The sequence below is a fragment of the Pelodiscus sinensis genome, chromosome 1 (assembly GCF_052426305.1).
Source record: "Pelodiscus sinensis isolate ZL-2025 chromosome 1, ASM5242630v1, whole genome shotgun sequence".
Taxonomy (NCBI): domain Eukaryota; kingdom Metazoa; phylum Chordata; order Testudines; family Trionychidae; genus Pelodiscus; species Pelodiscus sinensis.
The window spans coordinates 148,600,300-148,617,476 of NC_143052.1; the positions used below are offsets into that span (position 1 = coordinate 148,600,300).

The following is a 17,177-nucleotide window of genomic DNA, read 5'->3' on the forward strand; positions in this document are numbered from 1 at the left end:
TAAATGAAATGCCTCCTTTTGCTCCTAGCTCCCCCCAAAAATAAAATATTGTCAGAAACATTTTTTTTTAATTAAACTGGCTTTGATCTTGTGATGTGTGGCATTGGATTTAATGGAATGTAGTTGGAGAAAGTCTTTTGGGCCTGCCCTGGCTAGCTATGACTTCTAGCAGAAGAGGACAGGACAACCATGCGTCGTGTGCCAGTGAAACTCCCCAGGGCTGGATTAGCTAAAGAGCCAACAGGCCAGATGCTTGCCTGAGAATCTTTTCCAAGCCATCCAGCTCTCATCCATCTGCCACAAGGCAGACTAATGCATATATGCCTGAAACACAGATGCCCAGTGTGCTGTGGGGCTGCACCTATTCCCAGCCCCGTGCAACAATGATGCATCGTGGTCAGGAGAGCTGGTCTTTGCAGATTAGTGAGTATGCCCCAGGGCAACCTACCAGCTTTGGTCAAGGATCATCTTTACAAGCAGCAGCACATGGGGCCAGGGGAAGTCTGAACACAGGTCTGGGCATGCACAGTGCTGTAATTACAGGTAACTTGAGCTGAGCTCCATCGGATAAGAAGGGACTTTCCTGTAAAACTTCCAGATCCATTTTTTTCAGTCCTCCTGCCCAGAGTTAGCATGAGGTGGTGGGCATAAGTCTCCTGCTACACTCTGATGCATGGAAAGATGGTGACCAGGAGTCCCAGTTAAGATTTTCATCATCCTGTATGAAGGTGGAAGTATTTCTGTGTGGGGGATCCAGGGATATTGACTAAGTAATAACAAAATATGCTGCTGCCACAAAGGTCTTTTGGGGTAGCCACTTTGTCTTGACTTGGGGTAGATAGCCTGCCCTGACAGGACAGTTCCAGTTCTGACTACGGTGTCTCCTGAAGTATATTCCAAATTACGTGGGGAACTGAAACAATCACAGAGCATTCACTAAGGGTAAGCAGGTGTAGCCACCCCAATCATGTGACATGGCAACTTAGCCCTGGAGGACAACATTTCTGAAGTGACAGCATTGCTCATTAGATTCCTATGCCGTAAGGTCCACATCTGGTCTAATGCATCGAGGAAGAGAGGCAGTGAGGGCTTCTGCATAGAGCAGGGTGAAATTTATCTAATAAAACATTTTTTAAGCAACTGTGCGCCCCATGCTCATTATGTTCACCATACCCCCCTTGGCCAGAGAGCCTGTTAATCAAGCACTGATTATATAGAAAAGTGAACAAATGAAGCTTTATAGAAAAAAGACTGTTAATTGATCTATTGCTCACATACTACATGTTACAAATGGATCTACAGACAGATCTCAGTTTCACAGTTGGTTCTGGTTGAAGCACAAGTAAATGAGACACTGGGGCTACGTCTCTACTACGCGTTTTGCCGGAAGAGGTAATGCAAATGAAGTGCGGATTAGCATTTTCTCACGCTTCATTTGCATGATCTCTTCCAATCCGTTTTTTGCGCAAGAGGTTTTTGCGCAAAAACAAGCAGTGTGGATGTTTCCTTTTTGTGCAAAAACAAGAGGATTGCACAAAAAGGAAACATCCACACTGTTTGTTTTTGCGCAAAACCTTTCTTGCACAAAAAACAGATTGGAAGAGATTATGCAAATGAAGCGTGAGAAAATGCTAATACATGCTTCATTTGCATTGCCTCTTCCAGCAAAACGCATAGTGTAGACATAGTCTGAGACTCCACTTTCAAGTAGGCTGATGGTATCATTCTGCTGTGTGACAGGAAAAGCTTTTTTATGTAGAAAAAGAAAAAAACGCAGTCAGGTCAACCGAAACACCTGATGAATTCATGCTAAATTTGCCAAATTGTCTCTGTTTGAAAAAAAATCAGGAAAAAAACCTCAGGGGTTCATTTCAACATTTTCTAAGTGGAATGGGTTAGGTTTGGGATTTAGAATGACTGAGCCTTTCAAAATTTACTTCCAGCTCTTTCAGTTTTTCTAAAGGGTAAAGATCGTCAAAAACTAAACAATTGTTTTATTTTGTTTGACCCGAAAAGATTTTTTTCCCTACTTCTTCAGTTCACTGGGGAAAAAAAGATTTTTTTAGTGTCAGGTCTGCCCGGAAGGTATTTATTCACATTTTTCAGTTCAGCCAGTGAACTGAGAAATCAGTTATTCACATGACTTCTCTTCTTGGCTCTCCTACTACAATTGTTGTCCAACTCTGGACAAGTCCCACCCCTCTTCTGTGCACCAGTTTCCCCGTTAGTAAATGGGAGCCAGCACAGGCAGTAAAGCTTAAATAATTCAAGTGCCTTTAGATCACCAGATGGAAGTTGCAAATATTGCAAGCCCTATACAAGAGGAAGAGGGAAAACAGCAACGGGTCTGATTCTTTGCTGCCGTGCGCTTGTTAACATTGACACCAGTGCAAAGCACTCAGACTGGAAGCCTTTAACACTCAGCTTACCCAGGCTAAGTGATGTGAGGGAAGGTGCAAGACCGTGGAGATGCAGGCTACAGCATTGCCTTAGAAATGAGAATGGTTTTCTCTGTTCTCCGTAAGGTCTCAGTGGTTCGTTGCGGCTTCTGTGCTAATAATAGGAATAGTCCGTGAGTTATTGAAACCACGACCTTGCCTGACTAGCGAGAGTCTCTGTAATGAGGCCGGCTTGTACAAAAGGCACATTTTCTAAATACTCCTATCTTGGAAAACACGCAAGGTCTTAGAGGCTTGTAAAGAGATTAGCTGGGGCAAAACCTTAAATCCCAAAGCCTCAGAAAAAGCCAGCCAGATTGGTTGGAGCCATTGGTATCTGGAAAGCTCATTCACCGTGCACACCAGCCAGGGAAACGGAGAGAATGTCAGTATGGAGTGGCGGGGGGGAGGGGAGGGGGCAGGGGGTAAGTGGACCTGAGACAGTACATGCTCCAAACTTCTTTCTAATAGCCACATGCTAAGACCCGAGACACAGTTTGTGTTTATTGCCCACTCATTCCCAGCAGGCATCCTTGATGTCTGAAGGGCTGGGGGTAGCAGGGACAGGAAGGCTGGCTCCTTTCAAGCCGCTAGCCACAGAACTAAAGAAAAGACATTGGGAAAAATCCTTGCTCCATGGAAATCCGGGGGGAGGGGGGTGTGGGAAGGGGATTTGCTACTGACTTCAACCCAGAGAGGATTTCACCCAGAGAACACACCCTAAAATCAAACCAACGCCCTTCTCCCCCCCCACCCCCCCGAATGCCAGTCTCCATCTTCTTTTGTGAAGCATTCCATGAAGAGCTGGTGCTAGCCCTGATGGTGCTTTTAGTGGACACTTGGTCAGAAGAACTTGGGCCAGAGATCTAGCTCCTTATTTTACAGGGGCCCTAGGGCAGTTTTCAGCTAGAAGGGTGGTATGATCGTTAGCAGGGCAAGGATGGTGCTTTAATCTTACATGTAGTATGTAAAACGATAGCACCAGGTACTTATATATATGGCTTCCAATACCATAGTATTTGAGGACCTCCAATTCTAGCAAGTTTGCTGAGGCTAGACAATGCTGTTATCCCCTTTGTACAAATGGGATTAGCCCTCACCACTGGACTAGCTTTCTGCTTCTGCCTGCATTGCTTTACCAATACCCTCTGCAAACGTGCCTGAAATAAACCTGTTTAGAACTTCAAACCAGTGAGTTTAGTGTTCCCATTTGTACATTACTCTCTTCATCCTGTTTCCAGCTGGGCATGGAAGTAGAAGAGCTAAAATAACAAACGTTGGGTCAAATCACAACATCCAGTTGGGGATTGTGACGATCCCAACATCCAGGGGACCATTTGAATTGAGGATTTTTGATTTGACTCACTGTAGAGCTAAAGACTGGAGCCAAATTCTCCGCAAATCTCAGGGGCGTTGGAATCCAGGGTTTTGGCGCAGACCTCTCTCTGCAAAATACTGTCGTGCTGACATTTCCATCCCAGCTTTGTAGCCTCCTAGGATTCAGGTTGTTCAATCATTCCAAAGGCGGGGAGTTCATCTGAAATGCCAAGCCTTCTGGAGAGTCACTCCTTGCTGGTTTGAATTCACACGCTCCACCTCCAAAGAGACGTGAGGAATCCACCGAAGGGAAGCATCCAGGCTATGTCTACACTCGCGGCTTCTTGCGTGAGAAATATGCAAATGAGGCTAAGCGTGGACTATCGCCAAGCCTCATTTGCATACCGAATGAGCCACCATTTTTGCAGAAGAGGCTCTTGTGCAAGAAGGAGCTGCCTACACTGCCCCTTCTTGTGCAACGAAAACCCTCTTGCACAATGCCGCTGTGCTGATTATTTTCAGGAATAACGGCGTTGCGCAAGAGGGTTTTTGTTGCGCAAGAAGGGGCAGTGTAGACAGCTCCTTCTGGCGCAAGAGCCTCTTCTGCAAAAATGACAGCTCATTAGGTATGCAAATGAGGCTCAGCGATAGTCTATGCTTAGCCTCATTTGCATATTTCTTATGCAAGAAGCCGCAAGTGTAGACATAGCCCCAGAGGTTTAGTCAGGCATGTTTAAGAAGCAACAATAAAAAAAGCAACACCTGCCACAAACACCACCAAGCGGCCCAGTGGCCGAGCTGACATGCTCTGTGGACAGGTTAAGAAAAAAAGAGACCATTGACAACAGAGGTGAAAGTGGGCGGGTATGGGGTACGGCTAAGAAGGGGCTGCTGGTATAGGCCCTGACACAGCCCACGTTAGGGCTGCCCCAGCAGTGCTTTAACAGCGCTGCCCTTTTTGCTCCCCACCCCCTGGACTGCCAATGGCGGAAGGGAAGGGGCAATGACATTAAAGCACTGCCAGGGCAGCACTGCCAGACCCTGCTGGCAGGATCACCGACAGGTGGGGCTCAGGGCCACTGGCGGGAGCAAAAGGAGCAGCTGCCACAGGCCCCGGCAATTTAAAAGGGTCTGGTGGGCTTCTAGCCACTGCCACTACTGCCATAGCTGTCAGAACCCCAGGCCCTTTAAATCACCGCTGGAGTCCTAGGGGGTGTGCAGCTTGCAGTACTGAAGGGCTGTCTGGGGGAGGTGGGTCCCGCCCCTCCCACCCAAGGCCCTGCCTCTTCCAGGGCCCTGGAATTAGGGTCCCGTGCGGGTGAGATTTTTAAATTACTTAAATACCCTCATTGACAACAGCCGTGTTACAGAAGGTCTCTCCACAGAGGCACACTAGTGAGAGAAGTTTTCCCTGCTGCTACCCTTGGGTGAGAGAATATGAGAGTGAGATGTTATATATGCACACGCACACACACTGCCGGTAAAAAGTGGCGTTCATTCTCTAGGACTAATAAACCAGCAGCTTTCACCAGCACTAAAGTCATTTAAAAATGTAAAAGAGAACGGGGTTGCGTCTATTTTTAAACAGCTCAGAAAGTTGTTCTGGAAAAGAAACAACTTAAAAATAGCTTGAGAAATATGGAAGTGGACCACTCTCTAAAGATCTGCATCCTACTGAAGAGACAGGAGAGCAGGCTTTGGGACCCTGATTTTGACAAGTCAAGGCACACACATTCCAGTGAGTGTTTCATTTTATGATGCTGTCTGGTTTGTGTGTGCTTTAAAACACATGCCATTACTGGCGGGGGTTTATATGGCATCAGAAATGTATATGGTTTGGTAGAGACAAATAAACAACCTGTTCCATACCTCGAGGAGCTCACAATCCAAGTTCTAATTTTACAGCCTAAGCATCCAGCGAATGATCATTGTAATGTGTCCACTCAGCAAGGAGTTTCAGCAGCTGGGAGAGCAGTCTTGTACCTCAGAACAGAGGTGGCTCACCAGATGTAGTGTCTTCCACATGTAGTGTCACGTGGACTCTATGATGGTAGCGCAGCCGAGACGCTAGGAAGACATAGCGGAGGTGAGATCTGCATTTCATGCGAGGTCACAGTCTCTACCACTGTAGGGGAAGGAGTGCTGTTGGCATGACTAAAGCAATCTGTGAGTCTAGGAATGTAGAAACAATGGGGAGTCCGGTAAGGCCAAGGGTTACACACCCCCCTCCGACACTCACGTGAACTGTATTTCACCAGCTCCGTTAAACACTTCTCCCTGCAGATCAGCATCACCGCCATCCTGTCTGGGCTGAACTGTGGCCTGCTGGTTTTAGTCCAGCTCCAGATATTGCCAGACACTGGGGGCAGTCTGGCAGCCGTGGTGTCTGGGTCAGAGGAGAGCAAGAGACAAAAAGGGCCTCTCCTCCCATCAGCCACTCACTGCCTCTCTCAGTGGTTTCATGCACCTGGAAGGGAAAAGGGGTACCAGGCCTGAGCCCTGTGAGACCCCACAACTGAGGGTCCCTGGAGAGAAGGAGCAGTCAGCCGGCTTCATCTGCTGACAAGGAAGAAAAAGGACAAGGGGAACCACTCTATAGCGATTCCATCTACCCAGGCAGGATTGCATAGCTGTGCAATCAACAGCTGGTGACCCACAGCCTCTCAGAGATTGAGGAAGATCAGCAAAGACACCCGGCCTTTGTCCAACGGCCTGCCGAGACCACTGACCTCTGCCCAAATCTCCCAGCTGCTGGATACCTGGTGTTGGCAGTAATACCATGCCACTCATATAGTTTGACTTGGGAATGCTTTAGCCACATCTCCATAATGTTGGGGTCTGGATGCACATCAGTTACTCTGGGCATCAAGACAAGGGCAGTTTCCAAGTTCCACCAGTGACCACGGGTCTCCACTGAGATTGAAGGAAACTGAAGAGGAGAGGTGCGTGGCCTATCGGAACCTCAGCAGTGACCCTTGCTTAATAGCCCAGAAGGAGGGGAAAACACCCAATGTCCTCGTTTGTCTCTACTCCGTGGAGCCGGGAGTAGGGGTGGAATTTTTCCTTGCAGTGTGAGCAAAAGTTGCTATCATGAAACATTAATTCCCACTTATGTTCCCAGACTGATTGATCAATCCCCAGTTACTACGACATCTAGGCATGAACCACAGTCCCAAAAAGGAAATATACCCTTGGTGTCCCAGCAACTGTCTATTTTTAACGTCCTAATAAAGTGGATTGTGCTCTGAGTCCCCATATGACTGAACCCTTTCCCTTGACAGAGCCTGCCTGCCTCCGTTCCTAATCTCAACATCCTCCACTCCCTCTCCCTCGCTCAGATGATGAGGAGTGCCAGCAAGTCCCTCAATGGTGTCATATCTGTCCTTTTTATTCATTGCAGGGGTTATTTTTAGCCTGAAACAACTGCTTCCTAAAAATGGAGTTCCTAATGACACAGGAGCTGGGCAGAGCTATGTAAGGTATCCGGGGCTTGGCCTCACAGCTTCTCCTGTCTGTCTCTTTGTCTTCAGCCCCGGACGGCAAAGTGTGCTGCTGCTTCCCACTGGCCTGGGAGGGTCTGGATTCATCAATAGGAAGGCTGAGGAAACATACACTTAGTTCAAACTTCATCCTGAGCCTTTGGTTTCTGCTGTCTCTTTTCCCGTCCATTCTCAGCTATACAAGAAGAGACACCCCCACCCCTGCAAGATGATTTGTTGGCTACTGGCAGGTTTTTACCTGTTCTTCTGCTGCAGGGCAGAAGAGGGACTGGACTTCCCCGCATACGATGGGAAGGAGCGGGTGTTTGACCTGAATGAGAAGAACTACAAGCAGGCCCTGAAGAAATATGACATGCTCTGCTTGCTCTTCCATGAGCCTGTGGGTTCTGATAAAGTCTCCCAGAAGCAGTTCCAGATGACAGAGATGGTACTGGAGGTAAGTGCTGGTGCATGTGTCCGGCTGCACGCCTGTTTCTGTCCCGGTCTACTGCTGCAGTGCAATGTGAAGGCCATGGAAAAGGACTCAAAAGGACTCAGGTGGAACAGATCCCCAAAGGTTTAGATGCTGAATTCAGCTGAAACTCTTGGGTCTGGAAATCTCATGAGAATAGGTTTTCCTGTGTTGTTGACTGTTCGAATTTCTGTATTCGTTCAAAACTAAGAAACCTTTTTTCTATGTAAAGAACAGAAAACAAGGTGATTGAGCTTTTACAACCCCCTGGGAAGACTTAAGGCTTCACTTTGAAAGCTGGGCAAATTTTCAGGTCACTTTGTATTGTATCCTCACTGTTTTGCCTGTCCACATTTTGCACTTGAACCAGTTTTCCAGCCCATTAAAAGGGCTCAGCAGAGGAGCCCTTACTAATCAGTACTGCAAAGACAATACTTGGCTGGCTTTTAAAATAAAGCTCTCAGTCCCTGCCAATGCTTCATCCTTTGTGCTCTTCTAATATTCAGTTGCCTGCTTGAGTCTCGCTGTAGTTTCTTGTTAATTTCTTCAATTTAAACCATCCATTTCTGAATTGGAGAATATGGGATTAATTACCCAGCAATGAGAGAGCCTAATTAGCGGATCCTTTGTAAAAGGAAATGAAGTAAAAATTACGTGGTAGATTTGCAGCACTGGCTCTGGTTGTAAAGGCCCCTGCCAACTACTGGGGCATATTGAGGAAGGGGAGGGGGGAGGAGAAACAGTCATCAGTCATTTTCCACCTTGGTTGAGGAGGCTTGCCCAATCTCAGCTGCAAAAAAGTAAGGAATGAAGATAGGACAAGTTACATTTTGCTTTCCAGATCTTGGTTTAAATGTGTTATATCCTAATAAAATGGCAATTGAAAGCTAGAAAATGCACTGAATGAAAGTTCACTATCCTGACTGTGTTAATCCAGATTCAGAATCTACCTATACAATTTAACAATGAAGGTGACAGGAAAAAAAAACAACTTAGGCAGTTTTATTCACCCATCAAAATACTATTACTTTTCCTGAGTGAAGGAAGAGGTAGAGTTCTGCAAAACTGGGTTGACAGCTGGGCAACATAACTGCAAATCTCTAGTGGAGAGATTTTTAACTGATGCTATAATTGCATTGTTATTTAATAGAGTAGTCATTGTGCACTACATAAATGGCAATTTATTACTAAATACATATTTAGGGAGGCTTGACAGAAGGGATCTATTACATATTACAAGTGTTATTCCCTGCCAAAAATCTGTCCATGAGAGTCTGTCACTGCCCATCTTATTTAATGGATGTGTGAACTTTTTTTTATGTAAGGGGCAGTCTGATGGTTAGGCTGTGATTAGCTTTGGAATCTGGAGATGTGAGGTCAATTCCTGGCTCTGCCACAGACTTCCTGTGTCACCTTGGGCAGGTCGCTTAATCTCTATGCCTCAGTTCCCCAGCTGTAATTTGCAGACATTAGCACATCCCAGGGGTTTTGAGAAGGAATAGGAGGTTCTCAGACAGTATGTGATGGCACCATAGAAGTACCACAGCTGGAAAGAATAATCACCCAATGTGCTGCCAAAATAAACTCTTCAGACTCAGCATGTTGACCCGCATGTAGTGGGCTGGTGGGTTTTATTTCAGTTGCCAATGGACAGGTGTCCACAGGACAAAACTGCGATCATACTTGCCCTCCCTTGCTGGCTGTCTCCACACTGAGACCCAGGAGAACTGAATGGTTCATCTCTCTTCTGGTTCCTAGAGGTGGCTCCTGTAGAAGAGGGCGGACACACATCGACAGGGCAGAGTATACTGCTGCTGCCTGTGCTGTGGGTACAGGCGTTCAAACTGCAAGGCTGCTGATGGGCACTTTCCACCAGCACCTTCTCCTTTCTCTGTTCATAGAATGTGCTTGGTGCCAGACGGGAACTATGCAAGGGGCTCCCTGAGTCTACAGGCTAAGTGGGGCTAGGAGCCCACTGACCTGTGCAGAGCTGACTGGCTGGCTGTGTCCCACCACTTTTCCCTCAGAGAATGCCTTTTGACTAAAAACTGAAGGTTTAGGTGAAATTGGCTCAATTTCAGGAAAATTTTATTTTGAAACACATGGGTCGAAACCATTCTGAAAAGGTGAACTTGCCCCATTGTGACCTTCTCAGGATGGAAAGTTTCAATTTTTCATTTCAAGTGGTTTTGTGTTTCGTTTTTTTATATAATAGAATTAAGCAAGAAAGGGGTGAAGTCAAATGAAAGAGTCTGAGTGTCGTTAAACAATTTTCACCCCAGAATTTCTATGTGCAAAAGATGTTGGTTTGTTGTCCTTACTGGAGATTTTAAAAAAATGCTGAACATTTTTGTAAGATGGAAAATCCATGTTTCACCACGTGCTAGTTCTCAGCTCCTGATTGGGAGCTGTAAGGGATGCTTGTTTTCCAGGGCCCTCTCCCCTCCCCCCCGGTAGGGCTCGCTCAGGCAGAACAATTCCCTGTGTGATGTAGTAACACAGAAGAAACATTCAGGGAAGGAGAGGAGACTATCACAGAGGTGGGGTGGGCAGAGACAGACCCTGGTGTAAGCCCCTGCTTAAAGTTATGCACAGGTTAAAGCGCTTTGCTGAAGTGTGGCCACAGTGAGCAGGCTGGAGGGTAGTACACGTCCAAAGAAACTACAGTGCAGCCTCACATGTACCTCTGTGCCGGTATCGGCACCTAGGGTTGCCAGGTGTCCGGTTTTGAACCGCTCCAGTATTTGAGCTTTCTGTTCGGGAAACAAATTGAGAAAATAGAAATGTCCAGTATTTTCTAAATAAGATGTAATGTAGGTTGTGATGTAATGTCAAGTATGTCCGGAGTTTTTGTTGAAACCATCTGGCAACCCTATCAGCACCATCTGATCACATATGTCCACTCTGGCATATTCGTTTTCAGGTTGGTGAGAAAATTTGCCTTGTGATCAAGCCACTGACTTGTTGAGGTGGAACTTGTGCAGGAAACTGTCTCTGGTTCAAGTGACCAAGAGACTGAAGCCAGACAACAAGTGTATGTTGGAGCCTCCACAGTTCCCTTTTACTGTACGGGCAGGGAACAAACTGGCAGGGGCAGGGGCAGATGACGGTTTTGCGGGGCCCCGGGCAGCATAATTCCGCGGGGCCCCCCCTTTGCCACGGTACATGCACAGCTGCGCCACGGCGCGTGCACGGGGCTTTCCGAAGTGCGGGGCCCAGGGCGGCTGCCCCGTTCGCCCTGCCGTATATCCGCCCCTGGGCAGTGGAGCTTTCCTAAGCTCCACCCACAGCCCAAACCCCACCCAATTAAAGCTCATATGCTCCCATACTGTGGTCACAGGCATAGCTCATGCAGCCGAACAGCGAAGAAGAGTAATGCCACAACTGACAGGGACAGTGCATTGCCATTGTTCCCGGTCTCTTCAGATCCCTCTTTGGGCCTCCTCACTGGTGTGCACTGGGGTCCTGCACTGGAGTCTGAGGTGTGCTGGGCTCCCTCACCGAGTCTGGGATCCAGCACCAGGGGCTGCTGCAAAAGGACATCAGCATGGTGATGGGATGGGTGCATGTCAGCTGTTTCTAAGCCCTGGCTAAATGGCTCTTCTCTTGCTCTCCCCTTGCCCCACCTACCAAATTAACTGTTATTGCTATTGTACAGCACCCCGGAACAGCCACCATCTTGGGTGATTAATCCAGAGACCTTGAGAGCTAAAAATATTAGTATATACAGACTAAGCTAAAGAGCAAGGCTCTGTGGCTATGGCTGGAACAGACCCACGTCCTCTGTGGTCTGGGGCCACAACTAGCACTGATCACTTAGTTATACTAGGGCTGCGTCTACACTGGCATGATTTTGCGGAACTACTTTTAACGGAAAAGTTTTTCCGTTAAAAGTATTTCCACAAAAGCACATCTAGATTGGCATGGATGCTTTTGCGCAAAAAGTGCTTTTGCGGAAAAGCATCCGTGGCCAGTCTAGACGCGATTCTTGCACAAGAGGGCTTTTTCCCAAGCAGGAGCGTGAAAGTATTTGTGCAAGAAGCACTGATTTTGTACATTACAAAGTCAGTGCTCTTGCACAAATTCAAGCAGCCAGTGTAGACAGCTGGTAAGTTTTTGCGCAAAAGCATTGTGCAAAATCTTGCCAGTCTAGACGCACCCTAGGTGCGTCACAGGTAAGTCAACAGAAACATTCCCTGAAGAGCTCTCAGTCTAAACAGCCTAAGTGCATGAAGAAAGAGGAGCAGTACAGTGAAGCTGAGGGAGGAAACAGCCCCTCCCTTGCCTCTGTCCTTTGGCACACTCCTTTTCCCCTCCTTAGCAGTCCAGCCTCACTTCCTCCTCTCTTTCTCCTTCCCCATTGTCTCCTCTTCTCCTTCGGTCTCTTCATGGTCCCTCTTCCATTTGAGACACCTGCCTCCAGCCCCATCTCTGCAGTAAACATTGTAAATTGAATCATTCCTCCTTCCCGTGGGCCAGCACCCCATCCCAAGGAATAAATCAAATCAAATCATCATAATAATGGGATTAGGGGCTTTTCTTCTAATATGGAGGCCCTAGCAAAGGCATTCAGGATCTCAAATACTGACTGGGCAGCTTGCAATCAGGCATGTCCTTCATCCATACTCCCCTCCTTTGTTCCTAGCTCTGTGTGTGCGCACGTGTGGAAAATCCTTAATAAGGAAGCTGAGCTATTCTGATCACTTTAAGCCTCAAAGCAGCAGCACTCGCAGGCTGAAGTTTCATGAAGTGTTGCCCTAGCTCAAACTCATCTTATTTAAGTTGATAGAAGAGGAACATGGTGCTTCCCATTACAGAATAGGCCTAGCAGCACACTGGTATTCTTGACTACGGCCAACACAGGATGCTTTAGAACAACTCCTACTCATAACATACTTGGCCAGTTCTGAAATGCTCTAGGTGACAGGCTGAGGGGAGGGGGAGGAGAAGAGAGAGAGAGAGGGAAATCAGCCTCGGAGACCTAGTTACCTCTCTCCTAGTGCATAAGAACCAAAGTTCTTATCAGAGATGAAAAGGCAGTTTTTGCATCCAGCACTGGATTAGGATTAACTGGGGAGTCAGGTTTAAGGCTCAAATGGGATAAGAGTTTGTGTGTGGATTAGATGGCACTGAAATTTCACCAACTGGTCTCATGAGACTGGGCCCAGGACAGTGGAAATTGTGTGAGATCAGCTGTTCTCAGGATAACTCCACCACCATGGGCTGAAATCCTGTGAGAAGAACTCAGTTGAATCTGAAATATCAAATGAAGCCTGTCAGAGCCATAGGATTGTTTGCTACTAGACACCCACCAGTGCGTGAGGCTGTGTTTAGGTCTCACACACTGGACCTGTGGGCTTTGAAGACTGCCTGAGTCTGGGTAGAGTCCAGCACCTCTGGCACAGGTCCTGGGCACAGCTAGTCTGTTATTCCTTCATGGAAATAGGTTCTGTAGCCCAGTTGCCACTAGCACTGATCCGGCCCCCCCAGCAGGCACCCCCGACATTTGGCACTTCAGCCTCAAGACCATCCTTAGTCTTAATTAAGTTAATCTCTTCAGGGACACATGACAGTGCAAACTAGAGAAATATAGATCTAGACAAGACAAATACTGGGAAGCATTTCCCTGCCTCAGTTTCCTCACCATTCTTGAGCATTCTTTGGGCTTAGGTCAAAGTCCTCTAAGGAGACCAGGATGACCAAGCCCCAGCAGGGAGTTCTGACTAGGTGGGAGGTGTTAGCAAGACAAAGCTCCACCGCTTTGCCCACATTCCTGTACTCGAAACATCCCCCTCTGCTAATCCAGCTGTTTATGGCCGGATGTCATCAAGAAGTGATCAGTGAAAGTTCCTTGTTGGCTAAGGCATTATGAAAGTAGACACCACAACTATTTATGCTGGGATGAGGGAAAGTGGTAGCCCCAGGACCTCTAGAGCTGTTCTCCCCAAGAAAGTTCAATGCTCAGTGGTCCTTGGATAGACCCACCTACTATGCAGCTGCTACATGGAGAAACTACCGAGGCCCAAGGCAGAAGGGTTTGGGCTAGTATCTACATACAATGCAGAGCCAGCACAGCCATGGAGGCCCACGTGTTCCTTATCACTGGGTAGGCAACTGCGCTGATTGCTCATCTGGGTAGGAAGCGCATTCTAGGGCTGCCAGGAAAGCCACACAGATTGCTTCATCTTTTTATTGTCCTCCCTGATAGAATCTAGATAATAGGATTTGAAGATTGTGACTGTCAATGAAGCCTACAATGTCTGTTGGGTCAGCGTGAGGTGATGGAAACATTTATAACCCATGGTGGAAAGCTCTTTTTGTTTAGAATATCACCAGGGTCGGTCATCACTGGGCTTTGCAGTCAGTTACTGTCCAGTTTTTAGGTACTGGGTCTTTGACTGTATGAATTTCGCTGGTGCGGTGTACAGGTTAAAGAGACACGTATCTATGCCAGTCATGGGTGGTGGGTACAAGAGGCTTGTGAAGGCTCCACTCCAGCCAAGCATGGAGAATAGAGAGTGGGGTGAGTTGTACTGACCAAGGAGATGGGGTTATGCACCATCTCCCTGGACACTGAAGTGCTAGAGGAAGAATTTTTCCCACTGAATCAATACAAATGCATTGACCTCAGCCTGTCCATGTGCCTTACTGATGGAATCTGGCCTGAAGTTTAAAAGAAGGTTCTCTTATGCTTAGACAAAGCAGGGCAGAGGGGATACAGATGGATGAGAAATGGCCTCATCTCCTCTCGCCTCCACCCATCTGCACCTTCTTGCCTTAATTTTCTTTGGAGGCCAGTTTAGCAGAGTTGTTGACTTGAGTTCCACAACTTGAACTCGAGTCAGACTTAAGTGGCCTAGGTGGCTCGACTCGAGACTCAGCTCGAGTTCATTGTTTGTTTCTGACTTGAGACTCGACTTGAGACTTGCTAATTTTGTTAAATCAACTTGGTGAAAAAAATTGTCCAAAAATGCCGCTATTGATGGCTTGTACAAAAGTGACTTGATATTTTTTAAATTAAGACTTGAGACTCGACTTGGGACTTGACTCAAAAGTGACTTTAGGGACTCAAGACAAACTGTAGTGACTTGAGACTCGACTTGGACTTGACAATGACGACTTGAAGACAACAGTGCAGTTTAGTTTTGTGGGCCAATTTCACTGTCTCGAGGCATTTCTGGTTTCAAATGCTGCAAACAGAGGGGCAGGCCAGCAGAGATAAATGACATGCCCATCTCCAGATGGACAGTCAGTGTTCAGCTTAGTCAGAAAACCTTGCTGGTGCTGCCAATGAGCAATGGTTAAACGAAGCCCCAGGGAGCTTAGACACGCTGTGTGGGAATCATCCTGGGACAGGATTGGCCCCCAGTCAGTCCCCTTTTAGTTCAGGGTTGGAAACATGTGCCTGCCCGAGAGCCCACTTAAAATTAGGTCTGCCCAGTTCAGATAAAAATACAAACCAAACAATGTCCAACCTTTTGTGAGGCATCCAAAGAGCGTTATCAAGTTCCCGCTCTGCAGAGACACTCCAATGTGTGTCATTAATGCCCACCAAGCTGCATGCTGGCATCGCTAGCAGAGAAATCCACCAGCCAGTGCAGGGACAGCCAGAGACGGGCTCTGCCTAAAGTGACTTCAGTGTTGGCCTTCTGTTTCTCAAGCCCTGCTTGCGGATTGGAGGGACAGTCTCACTGGGGAGTGGCCTGCCCATAAGGCTCAAGCTGGGAAAAAAGGGGAGTGGGTGATAAGTTGGCTCCCCTCTGCTCCCAATGCTAGAGGGTCTGGAGCCCCAGGAGCCACTCTGCTGGGCCCCACCAATGTTCACTCCCAGCTACACTCCAAGAGGCAGATTTCAAATGCCTGAGGGGCGCTCTGGTGTACAACACCTCAACAGCCCCAGAGCACCACTGCCAGAGCTATGGCGACAGGTGCAGCAGAAAGGCAACTGGGCACCACCACCCAGCTATTGCGGCAGCTGGAAAAGAGGGTCTCCTTCGGTCCAACAGGTTTCCCATAGTGCTAAAGGCGGGAGAAAGGAGGTGCAGGGAAGCGGAGAGTGGCTGCATATGGACTCAAAACACAGGCTAGACATCCAGATCTGAGGCTACAACCAAAACTCCCCAGCATTTCCAACACTAAGCGACAGCCACACCCTTTCCATCACCACATGCTTTGGGCTACAGGAGCCACTGGGAAGGCCAGGGATCACAGGGAAACAAGAAAGGAGAACACAGCACCTTGGGGAGGTTTCTCTTCATTCTCCCTCCCTCCCTCCCTCCCTCCTTCCTTCCTTCCCAGTCTCTTGTTCTACCAGCTATGTTTACTAGGGAAGCTATTAATGGCAACTCCCTCACAGAGTCCACTCACTGCATGAGGTGCCTGCCTCCTGGCCACTCTGGGGAATCAGCTAGTTCCACATCAGGGGTCCCCTTCTGTTTGCTGCATGCTGGGCTGCTCTCTGCAGTTCTGGGAGGTCCTACTTCACGACTTGACCCCCTGACAGGTCCATATGCATGTTCCCCCTTCTGGAGTACCAGTCTTTTCTTACCAGCAGTCTTAGGCTTTCCATTCACTGTCCTACAGGACCAATTCCTAGGGGCTGGCAGGGGAACCCAGGCCCCCTACTGCAGCTTCCAGCTCAGAGAGCCTCTTTCAGCAGCCATGGTCTGTTCCCTTTTCCCTGGGCCTTTCCTTGCCTTCTGGCTCCCACCTTTCTCTGTACGTGCCAGCCTCACAGCTCCCTCCTCCCAGGGAGCGACTCTTCCTTGCAGCCTCTCTCTACTATCAGCTTTTATAGAAACCAGGCCTGTTCTCACAAAGTACTGCTTCCCCTAATTAGAATTTTCCATCTCCCAGCTTGCAGCCTAATAGGCCCGTCTGGCCTTCACTAGCCTCTCCTGAGTAGGTGTAGGGTGAACACCTCATCACACTCCCCCAGAGAGCCAAATTCATTACCCCTTTCAATTCCTACCAGGCAGTGGAGCAGAGAAAGGCTAACATTAGTTAGAAGGGCCCTGCCAGGTGAAGCCAAGGGAAGTTGAGACTACAAAGTGATCTGTCACCCTACTAGGGGAACTGGACAAAGCTGAGATTTCCCCAGGGCTGCACCCCTTGCCCCAGGATTCTTGGTCATTTGAGTAAAAAAAAAACTGACATCAAATATAATGCTCAGCATGAGCATTCATATTTTCATCAGCTCCGAGGTATAATCATCCCTCTCTGCTAGGTGAAAGGACAGTGGTTTTCTGCAAATCTCCAAGACTGCCTTCCTGGACAAGATGCCTCTTTGTCCCTCCTCTAGGTACCCCAACCCCTCTGCTATTATACATCCTGTGATTTGGAAACAGCCTTGAGCACCTTATTAATCACTCCAAAATCTTCCAGCTCCAAAGCCTAAGACTACGTAGATATGGAGAGCTCTCCTTGCCCTGGTCTACACTAGGACTTTATTGCAAAATAACCCCCCTTGGG

At 47.8% G+C, this 17,177-nt stretch overlaps 1 protein-coding gene across 1 annotated transcript in view; it reads left to right on the plus strand.

Annotated features, from left to right (window-relative positions):
- Nucleotides 1–7,256: 7,256 nt before the first annotated feature.
- Nucleotides 7,257–17,177, plus strand: part of CASQ2 (calsequestrin 2) — a 47,894-nt gene continuing 37,973 nt past the window's right edge. The window contains exon 1 of the mRNA XM_006132880.5: nt 7,257–7,691. Within this exon, the coding sequence (XP_006132942.2) occupies nt 7,464–7,691 (228 nt within the window). The 5' untranslated portion in view covers nt 7,257–7,463. The remainder of the gene's footprint in view (nt 7,692–17,177) is intronic.